The sequence below is a fragment of the Pristiophorus japonicus genome, chromosome 9 (genome assembly GCF_044704955.1).
Source record: "Pristiophorus japonicus isolate sPriJap1 chromosome 9, sPriJap1.hap1, whole genome shotgun sequence".
NCBI lineage: Eukaryota > Metazoa > Chordata > Chondrichthyes > Pristiophoridae > Pristiophorus > Pristiophorus japonicus.
Window position 1 is genome coordinate 34,152,783 of NC_091985.1, and position 16,701 is coordinate 34,169,483.

Below are 16,701 nucleotides of genomic sequence, written 5' to 3' on the forward strand. Positions count from 1 at the left end.
ACAACTCCCACTAGCATTTTCTGCCCTTTGGTATTCCGCAGCTCTCCCCATACAGATTCCACATCATCCAAGTTAATGTCCTTCCTTACTATTGCGTTAATTTCTTCTTTAACCAGGATGACTTTAACGAGGATGACTTGCCTCCAAGCTAAAAAAGAATGAGTTCACAGGTGTTTCAATGAAGGACCTATTATTCCAGGTCCTGAACTACATCCCGAAGGGTGGAAGATGCCTGAGCGTGGATATTTTTAACGTGGGGTGGCTGTTGCACACCAGCAACCACACAGGCTTGACAGAGCCAGGTCTTGGTCCAGTGGCAAGGGTTATCCAAGACGACTGGAGACCAGCTCTGCTGAAAGGACCTAGTGCGCGCACATATTGCAGTGTGGGCTGGCCCGTGCTGCCCCTGGGCCCCTGGCCCCGAACTCTCGCCCCTCCTGGGCCCCGATCACGTCGCTCTACAGTCTCTCGCCGCTCGTTCGCCCCGATCTCACCGCACCTGCACCATCTGCCCACGCTCCAATCACCAATCTGGACCTTGATGACGTCACTCTTCGCTGCCGTCGCCCTCCTGCACCAGCTCGCGCTGCTCCCTGAAGTGGTCTGCCTCCATGCTGCTCCTGGGCCACCGCACCTCCGCTCCTTTTATGGCCCCGACCTGCCGCTGGTGTTCTCACGCAGGTCGGTGCCTCCACGCTGCTCCCAGACCGCCGCACCTCCACTCCTTTTATGGTGTACATAGATGACAGGAGGTGGAAGGGGTGATAGCAACATAGAAATGCATAGCTTTGCATTTTTACCAAGTTTTTAACCTAATGGAAATAAATGAGCCAACACCGCCATTAAAATAGCAAGCAAAGCAATGCATTTTGCTTTTCATATGCTAATGTCACACAGCATGATTTCATTCCATTAATGAATTAGCCCAGTGTGATTCATAATGACTCAATATCTAAACCTACTGTGTTTTAGAAAGCATTTGAGTTAATTAACCTAGCTGGCATCTCAATCCAAATTCAATTATTAGGTTATTTCTAATAATATACAAAAAATGCTATTTTCACAAAGAGAACCATTTAACATTTTGTGTTTGTAAGAAAATGTAATTTCTAGTAAAACTAATTTCTGCATGAAATTAGTATGTAAATTAAACCTAATTAGTACGAAAAAGAAAGAAAGACGTGTATTTATATCCCTCCACCACCAGCGCACTGTGGCTGCAGTGTGTACCATCTACAAGATGCACTGCCGCAACTTACCAAAGCTTCTTCAAAAGCACCTCCCAAACCCATGACCTCTACCACCTAAAAGGATAATGGCAGCAGGTGGATGGGAACACCATCACCTGCAAGTTCCTCTCCAAGTTACACACCATCCTGACTTGGAAGTATATCGCCGTTCCTTCATCGTCGCTGGGTCAAAATCCTGGAACTCCCTCCCTAACAGCACTGTGGGAGTACCTTCACCAGATCACTGCGACCTCAGGTCCCCGGCAGGAAGATCTCTCGATAGCCTCGCGCTACTCAGGGATACGATCGCCTACGTGCGGGACAGGAGTGTGGACACCTGCTTAATCAGCTTGGACCAGGAGAAGGCCTTTGACAGGATATTGCACACGTACCTGATGGACGTGCTCTCCAAGATGGGGTTTGGGGAGGGTATCCGTAATTGGATCCAACTGCTCTACACAGACATCAGTAGCGCAGTTCTAATCAACGGGTGGGAAACTGAAAGCTTTCCGATCAGGTCTGAAGTCAGGCAAGGCTGTCCCCTCTCCTCTGTCTTGTTTGTGTGCTCTATCGAGCCCGTTGTCGAGTCCATCAGGAAGGATGCGAACATTAAAGGGGTGACAATCCCAGGCAGCAGAGGCGCTCAGGTCAAGACCTCCCTGTACATGGACGACGTCACCGTCTTTTGCTCGGATCTGCAGTCGGTCCGCAGATTGCTCATAATCTGCGACCAGTTTGAACTGGCCTCGGGAGCGAAGGTCAATCGCAGCAAAAGCGAGGCCATGTTCTTTGGAAGCTAGGCCGACCGATCCTTTATTCCCTTCACCGTTAAGCCAGATTACCTGAAGGTGTTGGGAATATGGTTCGGAGCGGATGGGGCGTGCGCCAAAAACTGAGAAGAGCGTATCGCCAAAGTGAAACAAAAACTGAGATGGTGGAGGCTGCGCGCCCTCTCCATCGCAGCAAAGAACCTGGTCATTAGGAGTGAGGTGCTCTCGGTGTTGTACGTGGCACAGGTCTGGCCCATCTCACACTCCTGTGCTGCGGCAGTCACCCAGGCCATCTTCCACTTTGTCTGGAGGTCCAAAATGGACCGTGTCTGCAGAAACACGATGTACAAATCTCTGGACAGTGGAGAAAAGGATGTTCCGAACGTGGCTCTCATCCTGATGGCCACCTTTGTGTGCGGCTGCATCAAGCTGTGCACCGACACCAAGTGTCACTACGTGCTGAGGTTCTACCTGTCCCTGGTGTTGCGAAGGATGGGTCTGGCCACGCTGCCGCAAAACGCCCCCACCAGTTGCACCATTCCTGTCCACCTGTCCTTCGTGGAAAAGTCTTTCAGAAAAAAAACCTTTGACCACAAGGCCATAAAGCAGTGGTCGGCACATAAGGTCCTGGACGCCCTACGAAAGAAGGAGATGATGGATCCTGTCGGGTGGCTCCCCGAGCAGACTGTCAAACTCGTCTGGCAGAACGTCTCATCGCCAGAGCTTTCACACAAGCACCAAGACATAGCTTGGTTGGCGGTGAGGAGGGCCCAACCCGTCAGATCCTTCGTGCACAGCCAGGGTTTCAGAGACATGGCACTCTGCCCCCGAGTTGGCTGTGGTGCGGACGAGACAGTCATCCATCTCCTTTGGGATTGCCCCTTTGCAAGGCGGGTCTGGATGGAGATGCAGTGGTTGCTGTTGAGGTTCATCCCTAGCAGCTCCGTAACACAGGACTCTGTGCTCTACAGGCTGTTCCCAGGGACACACACTGAGACAGACATCATCTGCTGCTGGAGGGCCATCAACTCGGTGAAAGATGCACTTTGGTCTTGCCGAAACTTGCTGGTCTTCCAGAGCAAGGAGATGTCCACGTCTGCGTGTTGCAGACTGGCACAATCCAAGATCCAGGATTACGTGCTGAGGGACGCACTAAAAATTGGTGCAGTCGCCGCAAAGGCACGGTGGGGAAGGGCCGCAGTTTAAAGCCCTTCTGCCACGGTAAACCCGGGGGCAGGAATCAGTATAAAACTCCCCTCGGACTGTACTTGTAAACTTTTTGTATACATAGAGCACCATGATCTGAAAAAACCTATGCAGTGCCATGTATAATGCAAGTTCTGTTTAGTAATGTATGTTGCAAAGAAATGTAACTGTACCCTCACCCATTGTGTACCGTATAGTGCCACTAGTAAAGCAATATAATGACTGTATTACAATGCATCCTGGATAGTACTGAAATGTACCTCGAAATGTAAAAGCAAGCAAATCTATTGAACGGAACTGCCGTTATCATCCAAATGTGTTGTATGGAATTGCTGACCGTATCCAAATGTACTGAACTGCCTTTCAATGTATTGTGCAAATTTTTATATGAATAAAGTATATTTTGAAATTTAAAAAAAGATCACTGCAACCTCAGGTAAGCACCTCCCCCCCACAGGCAGCTTAAAGGCAGCGGCGGCAGCTAGATACTCCAGGGAGCAGCACGAGCAGGTTGACGACTGCGACGAGGTGGAACTGGGCGACTACATTAGATGTCACAGGAAAGCAGGGAAGTGATTGGTTGATGAGTTCTCTCTCCTTTCTTGCTTTTCTTGCTTAATTATTTAAGCAACTGTTTACTAAATAGCAGTAGTGCGTGTTTTATTAAAGGTTAGAATTCTGTGGCATTGGCAGGACTAAAAAAAAAACGTAATTAAATACATTAAGACGGTAGGACGGGTGATGCGTCAGTGCTGCAACATGTGGGAGCTGGTGGACCCCATTGAGGTCCACGGTGGCCACGTCTGCGGTACGTGTCTGCAGCTCGAGGAAATTCGATTCCACATTGACGAGCTGGAGTCCAAGCTGCAGACACTGCGACACATCAGGGAGGGGGAGAGTTACTGGACACTGTTCCAGGGGTCGTCACAACCCTTAGGTTAACTAACTCAGATTTGACTAGCGGTCAGGGACAGGAGGGTGTGACTATGAATGAGGAAGATATGGGGATCCAGGAGGTAGTGATGGAGGAGCCTCGGCCCTTGCTCTTGTCCAACAGGTTCGAGGCTCTTATTCCCTGTGGACGAGGTCAGGGAGTGCAGGGAGGATGAGCAAACTGACCACAGCACCGTGGTACAGGAGGCCATTCAAGTGGGGGGAGTAAAACGAAATGTTGTAGTGGTAGGGGACAGTATCATTAGGGGGATAGATACGGTTCTCTGCAGCCGAGAGCATGAGTCCCGAAGGCTGTGTTGCCTACCCCGGTGCCAGGGTTAAGGACATCTCCTCAGGGCTGGAGAGGAACTTGGAGTAGGAGGGGGTAGATCCAGTTGTCGTGATCCACGTGGGTACCAACGACATAGATAGGACAGACAAGAAGGTTCTGCTAAGGGATTATGAGCAGCGAGGGGTCAAATTAAAAAGCAGAACCACAAAGGTAATAATTTCTGGATTACTACCCGAGCCACGAGCAAATTTATATAGGTTAAATAAGACAAGAGAGCTAAACTCATGGCTCAAAGACTGGTGTGTGAGAAATGGGTTTTGGTTCCTGAGGCACTGGCACCAGTACTGGGCTAAGAGGGAGCTGTTCTGTCGGGACGGACTCCACTTGGAACCTGCTGGGGCTAGGGTCCTGGCAAACCGAATAACTAGGACTGCAGAGAGCTTTAAACTAATTCGTATGGGGGAGGGTTCAGGTGTGCAGAAACCTAAAAACTCAAAGCACAAGGTGAAGGCAATAGAGCAGGATAACATTGGGGGAAATGAAAACCAGAGCGTGACAGAATAGCCTTGAGGAAGAGTTCATAGAGTGCAAGTGCATAAGGGACGGATTCCTTGAGCAGTACGTAACGGAACCAACCAGGGGGCAGGCTATCTTAAATCTGTGGAATTCACTGCCTCAGAGAGCTGTGGAAGCCGGGTCATTGAATAAATTTAAGACAGAGATAGACAGTTTCTTAACCAATAAGGGAAGAAGGGGTTATGGGGAGCAGGCAGAGAAGTGGACCTGAGTCCATGATCAGGTCAGCCATGATCATATTAAATGGAGGAGCAGGCTTGAAGGGCCGTATGGCGTACTCCTGCTCCGATTTCTTATGTTCTTATATTCTTATCTGGTCCTGTGTAATGAGACAGGATTAATAAACAATCTCCGAGTAAAGGATCCCCTTGGAATGAGTGACCATAGCATGGTTGAATTTCAAATTCAGATGGAGGGCGAGAAAGTTGGATCTCACTAAGCTTAAATAAAGGAGACTACAAAGGTATGAGGACAGAGTTGGCTAAAGTGGAAAATAGATTAAAGTGTAGGACGGTTGATGAACAGTAGCATACATTTAAGGAGATATTTCATAACTCAATAAAAATATATTCCAGTGAGGAGGAAAGGGTGTAAAACAAAAGATAGCCATCTGTGGCTAACTAAAGAAATACAGGATGGTATCAAATTAAAAACAAGGGCGTACAATATGGCCAAAATTAGTGGGAGGACAGAAGATTGGGAAGCTTTTAAAAGCCAGCAAAAATGACTAAAAAAATGATTGAGAAAGAGAATATAGACGATGAAAGTAAACTGGCACGAAATATAAAAACAGATAGCAAGAGTTTCTACAGGTATATAAAAAGGAAAAGAGTGGCTAAAGTAAATGTTGGTCCCTTAGAGGACGAGACCTTGGATTTAGTAATGGGGAACATGGAGATGGCAGAAACTCTGAACAAATATTTTGTATCAGTCTTTACAGTAGAGGACACTAAAAATATCCCAACAGTGGATAGTCAAGGGGCTATAGCGGGGAGGAACTTAACACAATCACAATCACGAAGAAGGAGGTATTCTGTAAGATAATGGGACTAAAGGCGGATAAATCCCCTGGACCTGATGGCTTGCATCCTAGGATTTTAAGAGAAGTAGCGGCAGGGATGGTGGATGCATTGGTTGTAATTTACCAAAATTCCCTGGATTCTGGGGAGGTCCCAGCAGATTGGAAAACAGCAAATGTAACACCCCTATTTAAAAAAGGAGGCAGACAAAAAGCAGGAAACTATTGCCCAGTTAGCCTAACATCTGTGGTTGGGAAAATGTTGGAGTCCAGCATTAAAGAAGAAATAGCAGGACATTTGGAAAAGCATAATTCAGTCAGGCAGAGTCAGCATGGATTTATGAAGGGGAAGTCATGTTTGACAAATTTGCTGGAATTCTTTGGGGATGTAATGAACAGGGTGGATACAAGGGAAACCAGTGGATGTGGTGTATTTGGACTTCCAGAAGGCTGATGATACAAAGATGGGAGGAAAAGCAATGTGTGAGGAGGACACAAAAAACCTGCAAAAGGACATAGACAGTCTAAGTGAGTGGGCAAAAATTTGGCAGATGGAAAGTGTGTGGTTATGCACTTTGGCAGAAAAAAATCAAAGAGCAAGTTATTATTTAAATGGAGAAAAATTGCAAAGTGTTGCAGTATAGCGGGACCTGGGGTCCTGGTGCATGAAACACAAAAGGTTAGAATGCAGGTACAGCAAGTGATCAGGAAGGCCAATTGAATCTTGGCCTTTATTGCAAAGGGGATGGAGTATAAAAGCAGGGAAGTCTTGCTTCACTTATACAGGGTATTGGTGAGGCCACACCTGGAATACTGCGTGCAATTTTGGTTTCCATATTTAAGAAAGGATATACTTGCTTTGGAGGCAGTTCAGAGGAGGTTCACTAGGTTGATTCCGGAGATGAGGGGGTTGACTTTGAGGAAAGGTTGAGTAGGTTGGGCCTCTACTCATTGGAATTCAGAAGACTGAGAGGTGATCTTATCGAAACGTATAAGATTATGAGGGGGCTTGACAAGGTGGATGCAGAGAGGATGTTTCCACTGATAGGGAAGAATAGAACTGGGGGGCATAATCTTAGAATAAGGGGCCGCCTAAAACTGAGATGAGGAGAAATTTCTTCTCTCAGAAGTTGCAAATCTGTGGAATTCACTGCCTCAGAGAGCTGTGGAAGCTGGGTCATTGAATAAATTTAAGACAGTTTCTTAACCGATAAGTGAATAAGGGGTTATGGGCAGTGGGCAGGGAAGTGGACCTGAGCCCGTGATCGGATCAGCCATTATCATATTAAATGGCGGAACAGGCTCAAGGGGCCATATGGCCTACTCCTGCTCCTATTTCTTATGTTCTTATAAGGTCTGCAGCGGGTCAAGAATGCAGCTTACCACCACCTTCTCAAGGGCAATTAGGGACGGGTAATGAATGCTGGCATTGCCAGCGACGCCCACATCTCAGTAACGAATAAAAAATATAGTGTCTTTCATGACCACTGTATCCCCCAAAGTGCTTGACAGCCAATGTGGTACTTTTTGAAGTGTAGTATGATTTATTCATATACTACCAATAATATGGTCAAGTTTCATAAAAACTGAACTAATGAATTGGTGTTGACAATAATATCTCTCCTAATTAATTATGCACACTGTAAAGTAATTATTAAATACACTACATCAAAATTTGTTTTGAAACAGTATTTTGTGGTCATAATGCAAAGTGTCGCCAGATGTTTTAGAGGTTGGCCCAGAATACAATGTGTGTGCAAACTGGAGACTGAATTTAAGCACAGTAAAAATATCAGAGATTTGACTCCTTCCAGGAATGTGTTTGAGTGATTACAGTTTGAACTGTAGACGTAGAAATTACCAATATATATTGGGCAGCCTTCTCTGCCTCAACCGAGCATTTTCCATTCATTGAGGATGATCCCTCTCTCAAATTCAATCTACTACGGCGATTTACACTGTGAATTGCGAGCTTGCAGCACATGTGGTGGCGTGCGTTTATCACATGAATGCACTTTGATGTGGGCGCAGTAACAAAATGGCTCACGCCCAAGGACAGCGTCTACTCAGCCTGATGTCACAGGCCTCACTGCTAATGTTGATGGCTACTTTCATGAAATATCAGGAAGTACGAGAAAGCTGTCAATCGCCAATGTACAGAAGCATTCCAAATCTGTTTCTCATACTAGTGCAGCACAATGTTGCCACTCCAATGATGGAATAGAAATGTAACAGTACAGCCAACAGTACAGCCAACTAGGAGTAGGACTCATTTCTATACTGCACATGGTCACTCATAGCTATATTATCTGTTACCATTATAAACCTCAATCTCCTGCTTTTGAAGTGTATAAGAGAAATTGCCTACATGAAAGTGTGCTTTGGAAAACCTCTATTTCTTGGCAAAGGTAAAGAGTTTTAACACAATGCACAATGATATCCTTCAGTGTGATTTATATCTATAGGCCGTAAGAAAAAGGTGCCTCTCTAAATTGTCAGTATGTGTCATCCTTACTTAATTTAAATGAGCATGAAATATATTCATGTTCCTCTGCAGTGTAAATATTTTGAAACTGTTACTTCTTACTGCAATTAGCCTTTGCAAATAATCGATCTAACCTACCCAGCTGTTGGCGACTCATTCCCAGATCAGACACAACAGTGAGCCCATGGTGTCCATCACGATCCCATGTGCTGCCCGGGGTCAGACTGCAGGCGGGCACCTGGAATACCCTCAGCTCACCCAAAGTGCCAGATCTTGAGAAAGGTGGGGACTGTCTGGGGATGGGGAGGGAGGAGAAAACCAAGCATGAAAGGGCATGACAAGTGCAGGATGGAATAACCCATTTGTTTGAAACTCTGCCTTCAAAAGGGCAATACTAGAAATATGAACAAGACTATAGGTTAGAAAAAAAACAACGAAAAATTGTTGAGGCAAAGCCTAGATACTATAATACTAAACACTTACAATGATATAATCATTTTCAGTATGATGTCGTTCCCTGAATTGTGTGCTTCAGATTTCTATTCAGTACAAACGCAACAATCACTGCAAAAAAAGCAAGTGAAAGGTCGTTTTATAGGGCTTCTATTATTACTTAATAGTGTTCCTTTATCAAAAGAAGTTGTGTTACTGTCGGGTGTTTGGCTGGAAAAATAATTGGTGGGAGGTAGAGAAACGGAAGCAGTTTGTTGCCAAGTTCTTGCTCTATCAGATAACTGGAGAATATGTCAGCTATTAGACATAGGAGAACACCTCCCATCTGGGACCTCCTTTTGTTCCACAAATGCAGTGAAGAAGAAAGTTGCCCCATCAACATGAAGCAAGGAAATCAAAAGGGACTACCAACTGATCTGGACTTTAGAGAAAAAATATGAATCGAGCACTTCAACAGAGTGCCAACAGAGGCACATTGGTCAAAAAATGTCATTTTTGGCATCATAATTAAGTTCGCATATACCAGATTGTGTCCAATAATATTATTTACAGTGACTTTTTCTCCCCTGTTTGATTCCCTTTTCTCCTGCAGGGTGCTGGAAAAAGCACATAAATACTCATAGCATACACCTGTGTCCTTGCCTTAGGGAAAGACTCTTCCTAATTACATTTTGTGCTTTCGGAAGTTTGCAGCTGATCTCTGCAACCTCAAAAGCCACTCTCACTACTTTGCAAGTCACTCTCACTACATTGGAGGCTTGTGCCTCTGATCTCCACTCTACCTGGCATCTATCAGACTTAACTAAATGAGCTTTCTTCATGGGTGAGTGGAAGCAAAACTTTTGAACATAGACGGATGAGGAGAGAGTGGGCCATGATCTTATTGAATGGCGGAGCAGGTTCGAGAGGCTGTATAGCCTACTCCTGCTCCTAATTCTTATGTTCTTAAGTTCTTAACTCCACATTCCTGCCTTATCTCAACATCCCTTGATTCCCTTAGTGCCCAAAAATCTAGCGATCTCAGCCTTGACTGAGCATCCATAGCCTTCTGGGGTGGAGAATTTCAAAGATTCACAATCCTCTGAGTGAAGAAATTCCTCCTCATCTCAGTCCTAAATGGCCGACCCTTTATTCTGACACTGTGACCCCTGTGACCCCAGTCAGGGGAACATCCTTTCAGCATCTACTCTGTCAAGTCCTCTAAGAATTTCAAGTGCCCACATTGGCTGCTGCATTTCCTATATTACAACAATGACTACACTTCAAAAAGTACTTTATCAGTTGTAAAGCGCTTTGGTGCATCCCGAGGTCGTGCAAGGCTCTATATAAATGCAAGTCTTTCTTTCTTCTTTCTCTCAGCCAGAAAACAATGCGCAGTGCGGGAGACCAAAAGAGGGGAAGAAAAACAAGGAACAAATAAATCTAAAATCAAGTCATAGTTAATTTAGTTAGATAGCAGACGGTGACAAGTAGGATTCTGATTTTTAATGTTTCTTCTCAATGAGACTGTCCCGCAGTATCTAGCTGATGTGTGTTTTCCATTTCCAAGGCCAGCTCAAAGTGCCTGTAATCAGTGAAATGAATGGTGCTGCATCCCAGGTTGCAGGATGTCTCCTCCCCATGACCTGCAGCATGAAGTCATTGGAGCCCAATGGAGACAAGAAAAGATAGGTTTCAATAAGATGAGAATAATGCACAGAGCAGGACAATAAGAGAAGAAAAATTAAAATAAAATGCAAGAAAATCTAGAAGAAGTTTAAAGTTAGATAACAGGTGGGAAAATAGCACATCAGTTTGTATTTTTTTTCAGACAGAGATTTGATAAAATACTTTGGACCAGAAACTACTCTCGCTCGATGTGCCTCCCCCCTCCCCCCCCCCCCCCTTAAGTCACGTGATAGTGTTCATTTTTGCTGCATTGTCATGGTTTTATGTTTTGAGTAGGACCGGGGGTGAGCACTGTGGGCTCCAAGAATGATACAATTGGACTGTTTTCACTTCGCTGAATCTATCCGTAAACATTTCTGCAAATATTTAAACCAAAGCAGCAGATGTTCAACAAACTGCTGGAGTGTCGCAGTCCGCTGTGGCCAGAAATTCCTTAATACTGCACTACAGCTGCATCCTGACAGAATACACAACTAAGCTCCCTTGATGACTTAGCGGGTAAATGAAGGGAGTGGGTGCGGTACCAAATGACCCAAACCGTAAGGTCCCAAATTTAATCCCAGGATAATGACTTTGCTGGGGTTAGCCGAGTTCACCAGGGGAGTATTTGGATGCTACGTTTGGACCTCAGTGGGTTCAGCAAGAAAAAAAGAAAGATTTATATAGCACCTTGCACAACCACCGGACGTCTCAAAGCGCTTTACAGCCAATTAAGTACTTTTGAAGTGCAGTCACTGTGATATTGTATGAAATGCAGCAGCCAATTTGCACACAAGCAAGCTCCCACAAACATCAAACAACAACAGATAATCTGTTTTGTTATGTTGATTGAAGAATAAATATTGGCTAAGATACCGAGAATAACTCCCCACAGTTTGCTAGCTAGTGAGTGGGTGCTATGATAATATTTACATTTATATAATGGTTGCATTATAATGACTTAAAATGAATTACCTTTGGAGTGCAGTAACCATTTTGCACATTAATTCAACAACCATTCTATACCAGCAAGATTCCACAAATAGCAATGAAATGAATCATCAGTTGGTTGTTTTTTGTGATGTTGGTTGAGAGAGGAATATTGGCTAGGGCACTCAGAGATGTCTTCGCTCTTCAAATAGTCCCATGGATCTTTAATATCTACGTGAACAGCCAAATGGGACCTCTTTTGAATGTTTCAATCAAAGGATAGTAGCTCCAGCAATGCAGCATGGCCTCAGTACTCCCTTGTAATGTCAGTCTAGATTCTGTGCTGAAGCATTGATGTAATGCTCAAACCTACAACCTGCTACCAAATCAGTCAAGCTGCCCAGAATTGGGCTCCACTTCAATGTGATGCCCTTCCTGAAGGAGCAACCTATTGAGATACACTGCTTGAGCTTACATGTAAAGGATGGCCACTCAAGCAAGATACTGGGGAGCTGCTGGTTCTTGTAGAAGGGAAAATGCCTTGAGAAGGAAATGGGGGGGGGGGGGGGGCGGTGGGAGGAGTATTTACCATAGAAGTAATCAAGATTTTGTCATGTGTGCATCTGTGCGTATGCTGACAGGTTTGTAAAGCTGTTGTGGAACTCATCAGGGTCTGGAACAAAGTCTCCACCAAGTGCAGCTCTCCACCGGCTGGAGTGGCGGCTGTCCTGCAGGAGCCACTGCTCGGGAATCTGTACCTCCACGACCGAGGTTTCAGGTGGCAGTCGGACCAGAGGGCTGTGGCTGGCGAGGTGACCAAGGTTAGGGACCTGCTCGATGGCGGAGGAGCGGGCTGGATGGCGCCAGACATGCTGGCACGGCGCCTAAATTCGGCCGACGTCCGCCACGCGGCCGATGCCATCGAGTCGCTAAAAACAGCTCTGGGCCCTGACTCCATTAGGTGTGTCGAGGAGGCTCAAGCATGTGGGGAGATCCCATCCGAACTGACCCCCGTCCGGACAGAATTCCTCATCGGCGCCAAACCCCGGAACCTCCCTCGGGAGCCGGCGCCTCACAACTTGAGCCGCCTCGGGGAAATCCCCTCGTGCCTTTCAGTTCTGCGCGGAGGGGTTTCCTGTAAGGGCTGCTCCTGCACACTCTCCACCTTGCCATCCTCGTCTGCCGTCCGGACACGCCATGGCGTACCATCTTGCCGTCCGGAGGAGGCGAGGGTCCCGATGGAGTGCACTCTACACCGGAGTCCTCCCAGTATTTATCGGGGACTTGGCCTGGAGGGTGGTGCACGGAGCAGTGCCGTGCAATAAATTTTTAAGCCGGTTCACGGGCTCCCAGGCCGCCTGCAATTTCTGCGGTCTGGAAGAGTCCGTGTTCCATGTTTTTATGGAGTGTGCGAGGTTGCAGCCTCTGTTCCATTATTTAAAGGGGCTGCTCCTCAATTTCTGGTTGCACTTCAGTCCCACACTCCTGATCTTTGGGCACCCTGTAGGGAGGGGAGCGGGTAGGTCCGAGGGCCTCCTTGTAAGACTGCTCCTGGGCACGGCCAAGGGTGCCATCAGCCGGTCCAGGCAGCGGGCAGTCGAGGGGGTCGTTCAGCCCGACTGCCTGCCTCTCTTCCGTGCCTACATCCGGGCCAGGATGTCCCTAGAGATGGAGCACGCATTGTCCACCGGTACGCTCGCGGCCTTCCGCGAGAGGTGGGTGCCGGAGGGACTGGAGTGCATTATCACCCCCGGCAACCAAATTTTAATTTGATTTTATATGTTTTAAAGTTAATTTGTTTAATTGCTGGGTTTTTAGTGTCCCTCTCCCCTTTTATAGGGGGCACTTGTAAATTATAGTTTTGGAGCCCAAAAAAACCACAAAAAAAACTACAAAAAATATTTTAAAAAAACATAAAAGGGCCTTGGGAAATGTTTGGGGTGTCCCCCAGATCGGGGGGCACTTGATTTAATGTTTACATTTTGTCCCCAAAAAGAGTTGCAAAGCTGTTGTGGGCGCCGGAGGGACTGGAGGGCATCATCACTCCCAGCAACCAAATTTTAATTTGATTTTATATGTTTTAAAGTTTGATTTGTTCCATTGCCAAGTTTTAGTGTCCCCCTCCCCTTTTATAGGGGACACTTGTATAATTTGCCTCTCAGTGTCCTAAAAAAAACACAAAACCCCCCCCTAAAAACCCACAAAAACAAAACAAAAAAAACCAAAAAAAGGGCACTTGAAAAGTGTTTGGTGTGTCCCCCCAACACCCCCCCCCCCCTTTAATAAGGGGGCACTTTGATTTAATTTGTTAATTTGTTTACAACAAAAAGAGTTGCAACAAAAGAGTTGTAAAGCTGTTGCAGGCGCCGGAGGGACTGGATCGCATCATCACCCCCGGCAACCAAATTTTAATTTGATTTTATATGTTTTAAGTTTAATTGGTTTATTGTGCCGGGTTTTAGTGTCTCCCCCCCTCCCTTTTTAGCCAGGGGGCACTTGTATAATTTGTGATTTTAGTGCCCCCCCCCAAAAAAAAAAGGGCACTTGAAAAGTATTTGGTGATCCCCCCCCCCCCCCTTTAATCAGGGGGCACTTGATTTAATGTTTACTTTTTGTTCACAACAAAAAGAGTTGTAGAGCTGTTGTGTTCGCGGCCTTCCGCGAGAGGTGGGCGCCGGAGGGACTGGAGTGCATCATCACCCCCGGCAACCAAATTTTAATTTGATTTTATGTCTAAATGTGAATTTGTTTAATTTGCTGGTTTTAGTGCCCACCCCCCACCGCCCCGCACCCCCCCCCCCCTCCCCCCACCCCTTTATCCAGGGGTCACTTGTATAATTTGTGTTTCAGTGCCCTTAAAAAAAAACAAGGGGGCACTTGAAAAGCTTTTTTTTGAGTGTGACCCCCCCCTCCCCTTTAATCAGGGGGCACTTGTTACTGATTGCAACTAAAATAGTTGTAGAGCTGTTGCATTGTGAGTGGCTCAGCCAGTCACCTGATGTTCACAAGATGCAATAAAACCCCAGTCAGTTGGGTCTAGGTCATCCACGATGAGATATGCAGTTGTGAGCCTAGTGGATGACCTGGTAATGTGTACTGCGATTGTTAAACCATTGTTAATAAACCAACTAGTTCTTAATAGCAATGTGTTGCTATAAATTTTTAAGCAAAGAACCCATGAAGCAAATAAGTTACAGATTTCAATACAATGGGGGTTAATAAGATTTGCATCTTCAAAAACGGAGCAATGTAGATTGCAACAAATATCCAGACAGGAATGAGTTAAAAGCAAACATCATTAATCGGGTATGCATGATCTGTCATCCAGTCGCTGAATGACCTCAGCTATGCTGCCGTTGTGTAACTCCACTGTTGGTCAAGTTAGATATCAACATAAACCTTTTTTTATAATGAGAAATTTCTGAAAAACATTCCATCAGTTTTTGGCTGACACTCAATTTTTGTTGCTGCAAGTTGAGTGAAGAATTCAATAAAACACAGCCGTTGATAAGAACAACGACTTTGCCACGCTCGAAGATTGGCAACAGCGGTTGAACAGTGCAACGGGCGTGAAGAAAGAATGGATGGCCGGGAGTGTTTGCAAGCGATAATCTCATAAACATCACAAACAATCAGCAAAGACGTGGTTGGTTTACAGCTGCCCTTTGAACCCAGAGAGGAGATTACAGCCTTCAAATCACTCCAAGATATCCATTATTATTACTCATTTATACTGTGACGCTCAAGATATTATTATGCTTGGGTGGGGGGGTTTCTTTGTCAACTACATTTATAGCTGACTCCAGATGCCAGTGCACTTCAAGCTGCTGGTGCACGATAACATCCACACTGAAAGATTAGTGATTCAAACATCCTTACTAGAAGTTTATTATGGGACACTCAACATTTAATTGACAATAAATAGTAATATTCTTGTGTGTTATGATGATAAATGAACACAACAGTGTACACTGCAAGTGAAGAGATCCCTATCGGAATTCGATCCAGGTCATTTCTGTGCCCTTTTGCTTGTATTATCCCAGCTCGCTACGTTTGAAGTCTCGGAGACATCCGTTAGTAAAACTAACCTTGGAAAGTGGATCCAGATGAAGTTTGGGGCAGGGAGCCTTCTGCAGCCTGTCCTCCGGGATAAAACTTCTGATTGTAATATTTGGGTTTAAATGTGAACTGTTGGGACTGGCCGCGCTGCACCATCATCATCAGTGGTTGTGACGGCAGAGGCATCAAGCTGCGAGAGGAAGAAAAACATGAATAGTTAATAATAATGATTTACAACACGGTCACTCTGAAACACAATAGCATTTCGCCATCACAAGTCATAATTTAAAAAAAAGGGGAACGCTCGTTTAATAAAGGAATCGATTTACACATGGCCGTGTTCAAATTTAAAACGCCCATCTGGGAACTTCCTCGGAGTTCCTCCCGCACTCCACTGCCATAACTTCGCCCGCAGTGCGGTGGGACCCTTTCAGACACGTCAACTGGCTTTCCGCCGCATTTACGACAAAGATGCGGAGGAGGAACGGGTGCTGCCCCCATTCACCCCACCGCATGGAATCCCCAGCTTATTAATAATCTTATTATTAAGGAAGAAGCAAGAATGAAATGTAAGCTTATTGCTGTGATAATGACATTTCTCGCCGTGACATTCACTGCTGTGCACTAGTGGATCTAGTGCATCCGAGATATAGTAGCAGTTTGGGAGAAAGAAACTCAGTGATTAGTGGTAGTGTACGGAGAATGGCAGTGCACAGGGAGTGACAGTGCGTGGGGTTGCAGTGCGTGTGGGTGGTTAAAAATCCCTACGGACCCGAGAGTCGCCGGGAGCTGCTCTGACAGGTATTTTCACCGCAGGCCGCAAGGATACCTGCCCAAAGCCGGCGGGATCCTTTTTAGCGTATACATCTCAGGTCCCAATAACGTCATTGGGTCCTGACTGTATTTACCCGGAGGAATGAGCGGGAAACGGCAGTCAGTTTCCCATCAGGCTAACCCAACGGCGAACTAGAATGGGGGCCATTATAAGATAAAGTAACTTTCAATGATTTTTCCTCCTGCCAAGTTCTCCTTCTGCCATGTTCTCCCACCACTGATCGCTCCACGAGATGGCTTGGCAGGTGGTTCCGCAGACTCACCTGCTC

The 16,701-nt window shown here is 45.9% G+C and overlaps 1 protein-coding gene across 5 annotated transcripts in view; it reads right to left on the reverse strand.

Moving 5' to 3' along the window:
• Positions 1–16,701, reverse strand: part of ltbp1 (latent transforming growth factor beta binding protein 1) — a 456,945-nt gene that overhangs the window by 327,741 nt on the left and 112,503 nt on the right. For 4 of the 5 annotated variants that reach the window (XM_070889256.1, XM_070889254.1, XM_070889255.1 and 1 more), the window contains exon 4: positions 15,628–15,788. In XM_070889256.1, coding sequence (XP_070745357.1) covers positions 15,628–15,788 — 161 coding nt within the window. Of the gene's footprint in view, positions 1–8,647; positions 8,729–15,627; positions 15,789–16,701 lie in introns of those variants that run through there. The other variant, XM_070889257.1, reaches the window with a different exon arrangement.